The sequence below is a fragment of the Anolis sagrei genome, chromosome 2, assembly GCF_037176765.1.
Source record: "Anolis sagrei isolate rAnoSag1 chromosome 2, rAnoSag1.mat, whole genome shotgun sequence".
NCBI classification, from domain to species: domain Eukaryota; kingdom Metazoa; phylum Chordata; class Lepidosauria; order Squamata; family Dactyloidae; genus Anolis; species Anolis sagrei.
The window spans coordinates 147,385,295-147,401,503 of record NC_090022.1 but is presented as its reverse complement, the minus strand read 5'-3'; the positions used below and the strand labels follow the sequence as shown (position 1 = coordinate 147,401,503).

General features: G+C 41.7%; 1 protein-coding gene across 1 annotated transcript in view; it reads left to right on the top strand.

Moving 5' to 3' along the window:
- Positions 1–11,824, top strand: part of LOC132768187 (LIM homeobox transcription factor 1-alpha-like) — a 72,858-nt gene extending 61,034 nt beyond the window's left edge. The window contains exons 3-8 of the mRNA XM_060763851.2: positions 4,386–4,618; positions 6,909–7,066; positions 7,654–7,731; positions 9,255–9,387; positions 9,637–9,795; positions 10,408–11,824. Of these exons, the coding sequence (XP_060619834.1) occupies positions 4,386–4,618; positions 6,909–7,066; positions 7,654–7,731; positions 9,255–9,387; positions 9,637–9,795; positions 10,408–10,562 (916 nt within the window). The 3' untranslated portion in view covers positions 10,563–11,824. The remainder of the gene's footprint in view (positions 1–4,385; positions 4,619–6,908; positions 7,067–7,653; positions 7,732–9,254; positions 9,388–9,636; positions 9,796–10,407) is intronic.
- Positions 11,825–16,209: the final 4,385 nt, after the last annotated feature.

The following is a 16,209-nucleotide window of genomic DNA, read 5'->3' as shown; positions in this document are numbered from 1 at the left end:
AAAATGAATGAAGGAGAGAGGGAAGGAAGGAAGGAAACCCATTTACAAAGGGCATCATGCTTATGGTGACTGTGTAAAGTCACCATAAGCATGATGCCCTTTGTAAATGGGTTTCCTTCCTTCCCTCCCTCCCTCCCTTCCTAATTCAATGGAAAATAGACTTTCCAGAGTGAAAAACTGGAAAGGAATCCAGATCTCTAATGATTGGGCAGACATTTCAATAGATTTTGCTTGTTACTAGATGTGTATTTTACCTGTGTGTATTCCCCACAGCTGAAAAAAAATCCCACATTATCTGTTTGGAACTGGAATATATAGCAGTGTGGACTCAGATAACCCAGTTCAAAGCAGATATCATGGGATTTTTCTGCACTGATATCCTGGGTTATATGACTGTGTGGAAGGGCCCTGATTCTTCATGTTGCCTGTCAATTTATGATGACCCCATGAATTTACTAGGGGTTTTTTTTAGGCAAGTAATTCTCAGAAGTGGTTTTGCCAGTTCCTTCTTCTGAATTAGCTTAGCTTCCAAGATCAAATGGGATCTGATGCCTTTACAGTATTTAGACCCACTGTCTTACATAACACTGAAAGCATAGGAGACCTTCTCAATTTTCAATTTGTCAATGCTAAGAGCCAGTGTGGGGTATTTTTTTTTTGTTTGGTTTTGATTTTTTGGTCAGGAATGACTTGAGAAATTGCAAATCGCTTTTTGTGTGAGATAATTGGCTATTTGCAAGGATGTTGCCCAGGGGACTCCTAAATGTCTTGATGTTTTACCATCCTTGTGGGAGGCTTCTCTCATGTCCCAACATGGGGAGCTGGAGCTGACAGAGGGAGTTCATCCACACTCTCCTAGATTCAAACCTCCGACCTGTCAGTCATCAGTCCTTCCAGCACAAAGGCCGGGGTTTAGCACAGCTAATAAATCACCAGCAATTGTAAGATGTATAGACCAAAAAGTTGCCAGTTCGAAGCCCCGGGTCAGTGTGAGCTACCAGCTGTCAGCCCAGCTTACTGTTGCTCTAAGCAGTTCGAAAACAGCTTTAGTTGTAATTAGAGAAATTAGGTACTGGTAAAAGTGGGTGAGATATTTTACGACGCCATAAAGAAAGATCAGAAAATGCTGGGTGACCAAAAGGAAGGAGAATGTCCTGATGGCTCTTTGTCAAAGATGATGGAATGACAGCACACCCTGTGACTGTATTCAAGCCCAACCTTCCATGGCAACAAAAAGCTGGGCATTGAGTTGAAACAACACACCTCCTTCTGTTCTATCTATCTCTGTATTATCTACACAAAGCGGCATTGAATGTTTGCCATGTATGTGTACTGTGATCCGCCCTGAGTCCCCTTCAGGGGTTGTTGTTGTTGTTGTTGTTGTTGTTGTTGTTAACCTACTGGCTCCTAGCCAGTGTGGTGTAGTGATTTGACTGTTGGACTAGATTTCGAATATGCTCTGCCATGAAATCACACTCATTCTCAGAGCAAAGCAGTGGCAAACGTCTTCTGAACAAATCATGCCAAGAAAACCCTGTGAAGGGGTTGCTGTTGGTTTTGTTAGTGATCAGTCCTGTTTTGAAGAAACTATTGATGAATTCCCCTTTCTGCTGGGAAATTTGTTGAAATTGCCCTCAACTCAAACTCTATTGCTGGGCATAGCTACAGTAGAAATTTTTGAGAAGCCATTTATCTCCATCACAATTTTGCTGCCTTAAACTTGTGAACTGCTTTGTCTTTTGAAAACTAATGGGCTATACATAATCAGAAAATCACTTTATTTCTTTAGTAGGAAATGTAGCCAACCTGCTTAATTTCTGCCCTGTTACTCTGTTCTTGATCTACTTTTCTCTTCACATTTACTATAGAAAGGGGTGATCCATTCGCGTACACTAGTCCTGCTAACATTTTTTTAGCAGTCCATGGAGAGGGTTTCTGTTTCACTACTCACACCATCACAAAGAAAGAACTCTTCAAAACACAGTAAAGAAACACATCTATTTATTGCACTTCTAAAATTCTCACTAAGCAAGTACTTTGGATGGTGCTCGGTATATTAAAAATATAAAATATAGCAATAAACCTATTGGGAGAGACAGCAGAATATAAAACCAAGATTAAAAAGCAACAAATAAGATAAACATTACAGCATATAAAACCAAATTAAAACTATAACCAAATTAAATTCCCTTTGTGGAAAGCTTTGATCATTCTTCCCCAGCAACGTTTCTTTACTAATTTTATCCTTTCCTCATCTTTCCCATTTCTCAGTGTTTGGTAGTTTTAGGGTTTTTAAAAAAACAAAAAAACAAAAAACACAACCATTACTTAAACATGCCATGCACAAAAAAGGCTTTCATTGTATTGCTTCTACTAATGTGCCTGTTGAGTTAATAAGTTCAAATTTGGTATGTAGCAGTAATGAAAGTTTTGGATTGAGAATGCCTGGGTTCAAACCAATTGCTTGTGTGCCTTCAAAATATTTCCAACTTGTGGTGATCTAAGATGAACTTATCAGAAGGTTTTCTTGACAAGATTCACTCAAAAGAGGTTTGCCTTCCAATGAGGATGCATCTACACTGTCCGTTTAATGCAGTTTGACACCCATTTAGCTCCCATGCTTCAGTGTTATGGACTCATGGGGGCTGTCGTTTGTGGAGGCACCAGTACTCTTTGGCAGAGAAGACAAAATATTTTGTCAAACTGCAGCTCCCACAATTCAGTAGCCTTCAGTCATGGCCATTAAAATGCTGTCAAATTTCAGTGTATGTTCATCCTTAGTCTCCCAGCAGATATTACTATGATTGAAATCCTGCATAGCAACCAGTTCTTGCATCTTTGAGATTTCTGATATGTATTTCTGAAAAGCATCATCCATCACCGCAGCTTGATGGATGATGCTTTTCAGAAATGCGTATTGGAAATCTCAAAGATGCAAGAACTGGTTGCTATGCTGTTGTAAACCCTTACCACATTGTTGTTTTTATTTGTTTGTTTCAATTATAATGTTCCACATTTTCTCAACCAACCCAGTTTGATCCCTCATAGGGATTTCTGTACAAGTAAATTTGTCTTTGACGTATAATCCTGCTCCTTTTCTTTCTTGTCTATTCTTTTTGAACAAATTAGATATCCCCCAGCGGTTATATTCCAATCATAGGAATAATCCCAACAAGTTTCTGCCATACTTATAAAGTCATATTTACCACCCTGCATTAGGACTTCAAGCTCATCTTGTTTGTTTCCACAGCTCTGTGCACTGGTACATAAACATACCAAGCTTTGTTTTTGTACATCTTTTATTTTATTGCAAGTTTTACTATGACTCCCATCCTCTCATATCTGGGTTTCACACACAGAAAGCAAGTGACAAGACAGTGTTCTCTCTGGCATTTGCCCTCAAAAGGAACTTGATGGCTACCAGATGGCAAAACAATAAAACAATAAGGAGCAGTAGAGAGAAAAATGAGCATTCGGTCACAGAAAATGTAATCAGAACCAAAGTAATAACCAGGACAAGGAAGAGGATGCAGGAAGAGAAGAACAGCAGAAGAAAGGGAGTAGCAGAAAAAAGATGGGGAAAGTTAACAGTAGAACATTAGTTTAAAATAGAAAGAGGGAACCATTGTAAGGAAACATGTAAAAAGAGGATCATCAAGTATGCTGTTATAACACTGAGGGGAATGATCCTAGTGGCAGTCATATATCTTTGTTAGTATACACAGAGCTAGCATCCTGTTGGCGAGTTGTAAGTAGAGTAGATCCATTCCATCAATTGTTGAATGGTGAGACAACACATAGATACATTTCAGGGCATGCATATATTTACGCAGGGCTAAAAGAGAATTTAGGTCCTAGTCTAACTAGAGTTTATGTATTCTTGTACTAACTTCCTGCCCTTCTGGAGAACATGTTCCCTCACATACACCTCACAAGATCCCCATTTTCTTTTCTGTCTTAAGAAGAGGTAAATTATATTTCCAGATTGTAACAGGCACACACAACTGCAATGCCTTTCCAGGTACTGAAATCTCAAGACCATTTCAAGCAATGAAATCAAAACAATAGTTTGTGTGTAAATAAGCTCCACAACATTTCATCAAGATTTCCTTATAGATAATACATTAGATTCTGTCTGATTATGAAAGATAAACAGGGTCACTCACTCCTGGTTAGTTCTTGGATGGAAGGTTGCCAACAAATACCAGCTGCTGTAGGCTGTATTTCATAGGAGGAAACTGGCAAAACCACCTCTGCATATCCCTTGCCTTAAAAAAAACTGTGAAATTCATATGCTCATCATAAGTTGCCACGTGAATATAAATTAATGCAAACTTGAGTTATCTGACATGAACCCCATCCTCCACGCCTTTTTATTTTCCCAGGCTCTTCCAGACCAAATGCAGTGGTTGTCTCAAGGCTGTGGCTCCATCTGAGTTCATCATGAGAGTGCTGGAGAACGTTTACCACGTCCACTGCTTCTCTTGCTGCGAATGTGAACGACGGCTCCAACGTGGCGATGAGTTTGTGCTGAAGGAAGGACAGCTCCTATGTCGCAGTGACTATGAGAAGGAAAGGGAAATGCTGAGTGCCATCAGCCCAGCTCCCACTGAGTCAGGTGAGAAGGAAATGGCTACATGGAAGCGCACTATGTAGGCAGTGGAAGTGGGTGATGTCTGTGTCCATCTATAACAACAAGCAAGTGGGTTATTGTAATTTAGCAACTTGACATTATACATGGTTGAAACTCAATAAATAGTTCATTGCAGATATAAAACTATTCCATGTACTATCAGGTATTGCATAGTTTTGTGTACAGACACAATCGCAAAGCACTGCCAAGAAATTTTAATATTTTAAAATATACAGTCAACCCTAATTAATATAGAATGGGAGACAGTTAGAGACCACCAGGTGCTGGGTGATATAAGGAATTGTCAAAACCAACTTTGACTACTTCCTTGCCTAACAAAACCCTGTGAAATTCATGGGGTCACTATCACTGGAAGACACATACACACATGTACAACAGATGCATGCACCTAATGAAACAGACTTAACACTATGAAAACTTAAGTTACTAATCTCTTTCTCTCAATTACTCTTTGTCTTAGTCATGTAGCAGAAGCCAGCAGATCCCATCCTTCTATATCTGTTATGCCTGTTGCTTCTTTAATACTTTAAATGCTGTCTCTTCACTGGAGAAGGTCCTTGATGCTGACTCCAAGGGCCCATCCAGACAGGCACAAAAACCAGGACCTGTCTCGGTTTTTACCAGAGGCATCCAAACACTGCCTCCAGTAAAAACAAATTCATTCAGAACAAGACTATGTTCCCCTGGTTTGTTCTGAATTAATTTGATACCCCATTAGATCTGGGCCTTCCTGAAATGCCTGGGTCTAATGGGGCATTGGGCCTGTGGAGACTCCAGGTCTCAGGACTACCCGGGGGTGAGTTTCCATTGCCATCACACACCTTTGGGGCTCCTGGAACCCAAAGGTGTGTGATGACACCCATCCCCTCCCTCCAAGTCCCCAATTTTCCCTAAATGTTAAGTAAAAGGTACCTGGCCACCATAACATTCCTCCTCGCATCCTCCTGATGCAAGGAAATATTGCATGAGGAGACCGAGGGTCCTCCTGTCTCTCAGGCATCATTTCCTTATTCCAGCAGGATGTGAGAAGGGAAGTTATGGTGGCCAAGTACCTTTTACTTAATGTTTAGGGGGAAATTGGGGGCTTCATGGTGGCTGCATGCCATCCCAATTTTAATTGGAATGGCATGTAGCCAAACACACACGCCCTGGGAAGGCCTGGGTTTTGGGGTGGGGGGAGGGGGGAGTGGGAACTCAAACCCAGGTCAAAGTGGGTTATTTATACCTGCTCCGGCATGGATTTTAGTCCTATCTGGAAGTGCCCCAAGTTGCTAATTTTAAACACAAAACCAATGCTTGCAAGTTTTCTGCTTTCAGCAAATGGGGACATAATGCAAGGCAAGATGAAGTCTTCCTTGCCTTGTTCTTCTCCCCTTTTTGCTTCTGCTAGTGCCAGAGAGCAGGATGTCACTTTAATTCCTGAGCATTAAAATGTTTATTACAATTAATATTATTTTAATAAAGGGAAACGATACAGCCTTGTAGCAGCAGTTGGGCAAACATGGCCCTACAAATGTTCTGTGGGACTACAACTTCCACTAGCTCTAGTCACTATAGCCACTGTTAAGGGATGCTAACAACTGGTGTTAATCTGTCATCCACCAGAGCACAGCTGCTCATCCCTGATGTAATAGGATCTATCATGCAAGCAACAGTAAAAATTGCATGGCCTCTAGGTGTTGTTGGACAGAAACTTCCATTTTTACTCACATTGGGCAATGGGCATGTTAGCTGGGTTTGCTGAGAGCTGCACAACAACAGACTCTTAATGGCTGCATGATTCCCCCTCCTGAGCCAAGGAAGGTGGTTTTGAGCTTCCCTTGAGGAAGTGAACTTTGAAAAGAACAAATATCTTTTGAAAACCTATATCTTCTATACCATATTTTCTGGTGCAATCACCTGTTGGGTACAGGCTAAGCATCCCTTATCTAGAATTCTGAAATCCAAAATACTCGGGAGTTTTCCACATGTAGAGCTGAGTGACACCTTTCTATTTTGGTGGTTCAATGTACTCAAACTTTGCTTCATGCACCAAATGATTTTAAAATATTGTATATAAAATTACCTCCAGGTTATGTGTATAAGGTTTATAAGAAATATAAATTAACGTTGTGTTTAGATTTGGGGCCCATCCTCAAATTATCTCACAAGTCTTCCAAAATATAAAATCCAAAACCTTTTTGATCCCAAGTATTTCAGATAAGGGATACTTACTCTGCCTTAGTTTCTTTAATAACACAGTTTTCCTTCATAGTGAAGAGTGAAGATGAGGATGGCAACCACCCACATGGCAAAACGGGTGAGGAAGGGAAAGACCACAAGCGGTCCAAGCGCCCCCGAACCATCCTCACCACCCAACAGCGGCGAGCTTTCAAGGCCTCCTTTGAAGTCTCCTCCAAGCCCTGCCGGAAGGTTGAGTATCATTTGCTTCTTCCCACTCTCTCATAGCAAACACCCAACCCAACCCTGATATTTAATATAACTTATTTGGTCAGTTAGAACATCTATTATCCTCCTTACAAAAAATCTCCCAGGGCAGCAGACAAGGGTTGCAATTTAAATTTCAGGGCTTTCACATGATACGTTTGTCCCATGATTGCACTGACTTAGCTTAATGTTTCATCTTTCCTTATCACACCATGTCATAATTCTCTCCGTTGTTGTATTGTATTGTATTCCATCACATCCTTTCATTGAAAGGAGAAGCCCATTGCTGGCTCCAATATCACTGCAGTTCAACTGTTGTGTCTCATGACATCATTTCATTCCACTGCAGTTCCTATATTCCAGTGCTCATCTGGTGTGAATGGGTACAGTTCTCCTCCCCCTCCCTCTCCACAAGCAAGGGGAGTCATGTTGCTTGTACACTAATATCTGGATTATATTATATTTGATTATTTGTTTTTCCAAAATTGAACAGAGTGACATGAAGGCTCAGCAACACCTGTACAGGATTTATTTGCTTCAGAATAACCAGTCCTTTTCTCCCCAATGGGCAGGTGAGGGAGACGTTAGCAGCTGAAACTGGCTTGACTGTTCGGGTTGTACAAGTTTGGTTCCAGAACCAAAGGGCCAAGGTGAGTGACAGCTTCTAAAGCCTTGAACAAAACATCTCTGAGAAACAGAGATGGGAGTCAGATTCAACTCTGGATGCCAGAGTTTTGGCCCAACCAGGTCTTCTGACTTGAACTTAATGGTCCATCAAAAACACCATTTTATTATCAATGTTTGTTGCCTCTGCCAGCTAAAATCATGTTTTTGGGGGCCCACATATCTCTCTGAGTCCCACTTGGGACTCCCTCCACAACAAATCTAAGCCCCACCTAAGGATTTTTCATTTGTCTCACTAAGGGCCCTTCCACATACTGTAGCCATATAACCCAGAATATCAAGGCAGGAAATACCACAATATCTGCTTTGAACTGGAATATATAGCAGTTAAAAGGAGATGTTGTGGGATTTCCTGCCTTGATACTCTAGTTTATATGGCTATGTTGGAAGAGCCCTATTTCTGTACTACAGCCAGGTCTCAAACCAGATGGAGATGGTAGATAATCAATTTCAACCAGGAACCCTGGAACTGGTAAGCCACCACACTCTCTAGAACCCACTTTTGTAAACCTTTTCAAAGTGAAAAGGAGTTTGTTTAACAAGGAATGAATGCCACAGCTCGCACTCTGATGTTTGTCCATCTCTTTCCTTAAAGGCACAGGAACGGTCCACAAATAAATAATAATAATACTTGCTTAGAATCTATGGTTTTGAAGCAGTTCCTCAATGAGCGCAGTATAAGATTGAGCAAAAGGGGTGCCACCTTTAAAAAGTGTGGCTGTGTCTTTAGAAGTGGCAGGCCTTTCCAAACTACTTCTAAAATGGCTAATCACATGTTTGTAAAAAGCTTTATTATCATTATTTAGGTCCTGTCAGTTGACCACCCCATTCAGTGCAGCAGTATTATTTTTATTTATTTATTTACAGTATTGATATTTCACTCTTCTCAGCCTGAAGGGGACCCAGGATGTATCACAAAGTACACATACACAGCAAACATTCAGTACTATTTTTAGATATATAAGACAGACAGAGGTATTTTGACATTTTCCAAATTTGGCGCCTGGAGGTTATGCTCGATTCCAGCCACAGGGGGGTGTTGTCGCTCTATTTGCTATGACAATGAGCCCTTTTGATCACAGAAATTTCCCTCCTTTGTTCTTTGATTGCCGGCATTTTTATGATGTCATAAAATACCTCCCCACCAAACAGTGCCTAATTTCTCTACTCACTGCTCAGTTGTTTCCGAACTACTTAGGTGGACAGTGAGTTGGGATAATGGTCAGGCGCTCAATCCAACTTGGGCTTCGAACCTGCCACCTTCCGGTTGGCAGTGATCTATTGCCACTGGCGATTAACCAGCTGTGCTACAACCCGACCCAATAGATGATGGTAAAAAAAAAATCATGAAGGAGAATGTTGTGATCTCCAAGGCAGAGGCAAGGGGCAGAGGGGAATCCCCCTCACCCCAATTTAGGAGGGGGATTCTGTCCTCCTTTCCCCCTTTTGTTGCACCCCTACCCAGGAGCATCCATACTCCTCATTACAGATGAAGAAGATAGCCCGCAGGCAGCAGCAACAGCAGCAGCAGCAGCAAGAACAAGAACAGTTAGGAAACCCCCGCTTGGGCAGTGGAAGAGGGAACGGCCGGAGCAGCAGGCAGAGCAACGAGGACAGCGAAGGTAAGGACCCCTGGGCACAACTCAGCAGCAGCACAGTGGAGCAATTCGGCCATTTTTAGACAAGGTATTCGCTCAAGAAGCAAGAGATTTCTGTTGTCATTGCACATTGATATTCCTCTAATACATTTAATGCGCTTCTTTTGAGATTGACCATGGGAATCTAATCATGGGCGTCCTCTTTTAAGGCTTTCCATGGCTGAGCAGAATGTTTTACCCCTTCTTTGTTTCTGCTCTCCAATTGCACAACAGATGGTGCCAGCGTGCATGGGATAGATGGGCTCATGGTGCCGTACTCCAGGATTGCCCAACAGCAATTACTGCCCTTGGACCAGAACAGCTATAGCACAGACTTGTATCGGCAAGGACTCACACCACCCCAGTTGCCTGGTGACCATCTTCACCCCTATGGTGAGCCAACTTCCTCCAAACCTCATTGTCTATAAACACTCCCATTCTGTTTCCCTTCTCAAATGATCATGAGCTAAATAACCCTCTTTGGATGTGTCCGTAAAATAGATGTGAGGTGCACAATACATGAACTATATACTGCAAGTGATCCCCTTTTGTCCTTGTGTTTCCTTCCACATATGCCACTATGTGATGGGACAGTTGTAAAACCAACCCCATAACTATTGCATATCTTCCAATTGCCTAAAGTAGCCACAATCCCAGTGAATAATACTCTAACAACTAACTTTTTTGAGATGCTTTTAAAATGTATGTCCCCTACTTTCACTTCTCCCTCTTCATCTTTTGTTATTGTTTTCTTCATGTTGTCTCTGACTTACGGTGACCTTATTGGTAAGATATCCACCAACTTTAGCCAGTGTTCCTAATGGTGGGGAATATTCGGGTTTGCAGTCCAAGAGCCTCTGGAGAGCCACGTGACTCTCCCTTCAGCCCTAGATGGAGGTGGAAAGGGACTTCCTTTGACTTAAATACTCTGGCCCATCTTGCAACTTTCATTTCTTTCTTTTCTCTGTGTGTCACTCTCTTTCATTCTCTCCTTCCCACCTTTAGATTCAGAAGGTGTCTTCCATGACATGGACAGCGACACCATTGGTCACTTGGGGGATTGCCTGTTGTCAGCTGCAGAAGCCAACCTCCTGCAAACTCGAGTGGGAAACCCCATTGACCGGCTCTACTCCATGCAGAGCTCCTATTTCACCTCCTGACCATGGGGACATTTCTTGGCTCTCCCGTCTGATGTATGCCTCACACCGGGCTTAGAAGGAAGGGAAGTGGCATGGAGGAGCAAGACCTGAATATATATCTGTTTGAAAGAACTCTTTGGACCCTTCAAAGCCAATAAGAAGTATGAGGCTGTCACACAGGCATTTGAGTGCTACCTCCTGGGTATCGACCATAGAGTCTCAGAGGACTCCGCTACACTGCCTCTCTCCTCCCTTCCCCAACATGATATACATGGACAATTTCTCATTGTATAGTTGTACTTCTCCGTATGTTTTTTGTGTTTGAACTGTAGGGCATTAAGGTCAGGTTGACTCATTAGCAGCACCGAAAGAAGAAGGGAGGTCTTACTTTTCTTAAGGATGAAATTTCCAAGGCTCTTGTACTGCTTTTCATGTTATTGCTCCATCTGGTTGTTCCTTGACAAATTTCTCCAACAGTCGTGAAATAGATGTTTACTTTCCACGAACTGCAAACTAGGAAGTAAAAATAGTAAAGGTAAAGATTTTCTCCTGACATTAAGTCCAGTCGTGTCCGACTCTGAGGGTTGTTGCTCATCTCCATTTCTAAGCTGAAGAGCCGGTGTTGTCTGTAGACACCTTCAAAGTCATGTGGCCAGCATGACTGCATGGAGCACCGTTACCTTTCCACCGGGGCGGTAGCTATTGATCTACTCACATTTGCATGTTTTCTAACTGCTAGGTTGGAAGCAGCTGGGGCTAACAGCGGGAGCTCACCCACTCCCCGGATTTGAACCTGTGACCTTTCGGTCAGCATTCAGCAGCTCAGTGTTTTAACCCACTGTGCCAACAGGGGCTCCACAAGGTGAAAATAGATTTCACATTAAAGAAGGAAATTGCCTATGAAATAGGATTGCCAGATTGAAAACAAGAGACTGCTGCTGTCACTTTAATAGTTGTGTATTAGAGAGAATTCCAGCAATCAAGAAGCTGTACCTGCTGAAATTCTTTCTTTATAGCCATTAAAGGTACAGGAGTCATCTCCAGTTTTGACACTGGTTTCCCTATAATAAAGAGGCATCTTAGAGAGACTTCTGCATTTAAAAAACTAATAGTTTTGTGTCATTTTAACTGCCCATCCCTAATTCTGGGAAAGATGTCAAGAATCCTGTCCAAAGGTCTTCTTGACAAGATTTATTCTGAGGTTTTCCAGTGCTATACTGTAGAGCAGGCATGGGCAAACTTGGGCCCTCCAGGTGTTTTGGACTTCAACTCCCACAATTCTTAATAGCCAGTAAGCTGTTAGGAATTGTGGGAGTTGAAGTCCAAAACACCTGGAAGGGCCCAAGTTTGCCCATGCCTGGTGTAGAGAGAGGATTACTTGCTCAAAACATTCAATGGATTTCTGTGGCTGGGCAAGAATTTAAGCCTTGGTTTCTTGGAGTCCTCGTTGAAAGCTCAAATTACTACTCAATACTTGCTCTCATTTCCTTTCTAACATGTCCTAAATATTTTGCATTGGCCATTTATCACTAGCTGGAGAATTCATCTGGAATGGCTTCTCTTGTGAGATCATTTCACCAGCCAAGTCAGCACAGCACAGCAGCTTGGGAACAGCATGCCATCGGGACTATTTTGTCAAAAGCTCTTCCCCCAAAATTTGTCCACCTGTGGTCCATTCATATCAACTTATATCACACTGCAAAATCATGAAGCAGGATGGAACCCTTTTCTCTATTGATATACTATATGGTGTCAGGGCAAAACAAATACATGGAATATGCCTGGTGGATATAACTTTTTATACACCGTGTAATGAGGGTGGTGTAGAAATGCCCTGCCTAATACAGATATACCTTAGTCTATGTGTTCATGAGCATGACTTTTTTAACAGAAAATTTGGTTCATGAGGGAGAAATAACATGGAAAGAATAGACGCATGTTCCAATACTCCAAAAATGAAGACAGGTTTATCATGATTCAGGAAACCTTTTATTAAAACTAACAATATGTACATAGGGCAAAATAGACAACCAGGTCAAGCAAGCATTCTACAGATAAACAAACAAAAGAGCTTGAAAGCTTTTTTTCCCAAATGCATCCAGAAACATTTGTCTTTTAGCAGACTCTGCTTTCCTTATGACATCTTGGAGGTAGATGTTGAGGCTGATGTACCTACTCTCCCCTTTTGACTCTGCTCTGCTGATCACACTTGCTCAGTATGGGGTTCTGGAGGCAGCTCCAGTTTAACGTTCATATTGTATGTAGGTGGATACACATTCAGACTAGCAAAAGCAGAATCTTACTCTTTCTCAGCTCAGGCATTACTGCATTGTCTATAGTATACTGCAACCTGACACTGAAGGTTCATATCTCTCCAGCCCTACTTCAACATCCTCGCACTGTCACTAATGAAACAGCCAGCCTCATTAAAAAGCGGGGGCTTTGTTGACTAAGATATATCTATGTTAGACTTCTCCATTCCAGGTTGGCTTTTAAGGACATCAGTCTTCTCAAAGACAACTTCACGTATACAGTCTGTATTAAGCTATAAACTGTTTCCAAAGGAGAAAGTCAATCTATATGGGTGGGTGGATATCAGAGGAGGCCGTGTTTTTCTCTATAGGTCATAGAATTGGAAGAGACCACATGGACCATTCAGTCCTGCAGGAAAAACACAATCAAAGCACTCCAATAGATGGCTCCCCAGCCTCTTTTTAAAACAGTGGTTCCCAACCTATGGTTCTTGGCCCACCAGTGGTCCACAAGAATGAAAATATGGTCCGTGGTCTCACCATTACTGCACTGTTGCCTCAAAACCACATGATCAACGCAAGCGACTGGTCTCATGAAACCTTATAGTGCTGAGGCAACAGGGATATTGGGAGGGGAGAGGCTGACTTCCCATAAATATTACTACTACCAGCTCTAGATTATTAAATATGGTTTTCTGTGGGCAAGCAGATGGCGATTACTGGATAGTTTCTGATACAGTTACTGGATGGCATATGTTCTGTATCAGAAACTAGAGCTGATGTGGTCTATCCAATGCAGTTTTCTGATTCAGCACCCAAATAACCAAACTGAATCTAAAGTTGACCAAAACCTTATTCGTAAACCTTTTGGTACTAATGTTGGAGAGTGGTCCCTGGTCAAAGTGATTCCTGGACAAAAAAAGGTTTGGAACCACTGGTTTAAAATCTTCCAGGGAAGGAGCTTACACCACATTCCAAGGCAGAGAGTTCCTCTACTGAACAGCTCTTACAGTCAGGAAGTTCTTCCTAATGTTCAGGTGGGATCTCCTTTCATGTAATATGAAACCAAATTACAGAAGAGTTCTCTTCTTAAAAGGGGAAAATTCCTGCTTCAAGTCATCTGCAGTGGCACAGTAGTACATTCTGAAGTACAGGCCTTCATTGTGAGCATCCCGTTTCACTGAGCCAAGGAGAATCAAAAGGTGCAGGCAGCCATACTGTTTTAACCTCTACCAGCCTATCATTGGTTCTCACTTGCCCAATTAAGGACAAGCCACCAACATCTTCAACTTACTATATGGTACAAAACCCTGTACCAGTGGACAAAATATGTAATCTCTACAAATGTTCTAGTTCCTCCAGCAAAATTCTATGGCATGCTTTAAACAAACGTTTCCACAGACTTATGCTGGAGGACCTAGCAAATTCCTAAACAGGATAACTCTCTAGGAATTTTTTAGGTCCTCCAGCATGAATTAATGATAACCTCTGGCAGAAATTGCTCTTTCAGAAGGATTTTCTATTATCTGTGTTGTTTCCATTGTAAGTTCAGGAATGTATCCTTTGTGGATACATAGGTCATACTATATTACAATTAAGATTTGCTAAGTCAAGACTATTTCAGGACCAAAATCTGTGACCGAGGGGATGACCCTTTGCTATGCCCCAACAGGTAATGCGATGGGGGCAACTCCTGACGATGTTATCAAACATGACAGATGAAATATCAATCACAATTACACAAGATGTGCTATTGAATTTTTTAAAATTGGCTGTAATTCACAACTGTACTTCCTAGAGTTATGTATTCTTTGCTGATTGTCAACCATGCCCAAGTATTCAATAATGTAGGGACTATGTAGGGATTGTAAAAGTCTCTGTGTCGTGATTTACTGAGCATCAGCCGCTGTGAGTGCAGCCTGTTCTCCTGTCGATCCAGACACAGCAGATTGATATTGCCATCTTTCTTCCATCAGTGATCTCCAGCACAAGAAACAATTGCAACAAGATAGTGTTTGCTGCTCCTGTTGGAGTAGAAATGTCAGTCTGCTCCATCCTGATTGACAGGAAAACAGACACTGTTGTTTATAGCAGCCACTGGCACTAAGTCTGTATTGTGGGGAGCTGGCTAGGACACACTCCTCAGCTTCACAGCTAAGATAGTTATGTATTAGTTATGTAGCACATCTAGAATATTGGCCACAGAGTCAAATTAATAATTGTAATGTTTTTCAAGGCTGTGCTCTCCCTAAGATTCCTCTACCTCAACCTGAGGACTAGGGAAAGTAACCAGGTCCAGAGATCTTGAAACTCTAATTACAACAGGGATACCTCTCAACAATAATATTATTGCTGGGATAATGCATTGCTCTCGCCCCTACTCATCATGGCAATTGCAGCTAATGCTAGAGGGGACAGGGAAGGGGAGGAGTAGCACATGAAAAAAAATTCTGATTCTTTGGTTTTGTAGTATCTCTAGCTCCAACAAAATAATGGTTCCTAGTCCTAGCATGAATACCTTTTGATTGGGGGCAGGAAAGGATAATTAGTTGTGTGCTGTTGTGTGCTTTCAAGTTGTTTCCAACTTATAGCAACCCTAAAGTGAACCTATTACCTTACGGTTGCTATCTTTCTTGACAAGACTGTTTTAGAAGAGATTTGTCATTGCCTTCTTCTGAGGCTGAGACAGTATGATTTGTCCAAGGTCACCTAGTAGATTTCCACATCCACATGGAAGCAGGATGGAGGACTGATAAGCTGGTAGATATCATGTGGTGGAGAGAAGCACAGCTTTAACCTCCTATGCACTCATTTCAAATAAGATGTTAGTTGTGCGCCCCTCTCCATGTTCCTGGACTGCAATTTCCAACAGCTCTATCCAGTATAACCAATGATAAGAGATGATGGGACTGGTAATTCAATATTTGGAGGCCTACACAATTCCCACCTAATGAGGAAGGAGAGGGATTCAGATATAACCAAGATGCAGAGTTCTGGTTGCAGTGAACAGCAATCTGAATGTATGTTCTAGGAGTCATACACATGTTGGATTGAACTAGCTAGAGAAGACAAAGGTAACAGTAAAGAAATCTCACACATGTCCTTCAGCTGAACAACATGCTTGCCTTATAGTTGAAATTATTTACATATTAGAAAAAAATGGATGCTGGCTCTGCTATCCATTTTTCCCTTTTCACAATTTGACCACTTTAAAAAAATATTGCATGAATGTTTGGGTTTTTACCCCCTTTTATCACTGTTTTTATGATTTCCCAAAGTAAATTTGGATTTATAACTTCTAGAAAGTTTCAGTGGGCATCCATTTGTGTTATTACGGAATAGAGTTGCTGAGCCTTGAGATTTGTAGTCATTTGCCAGGCTCCCAAACCTGCAGAGGAGTAGGTTCAGAGAACTTG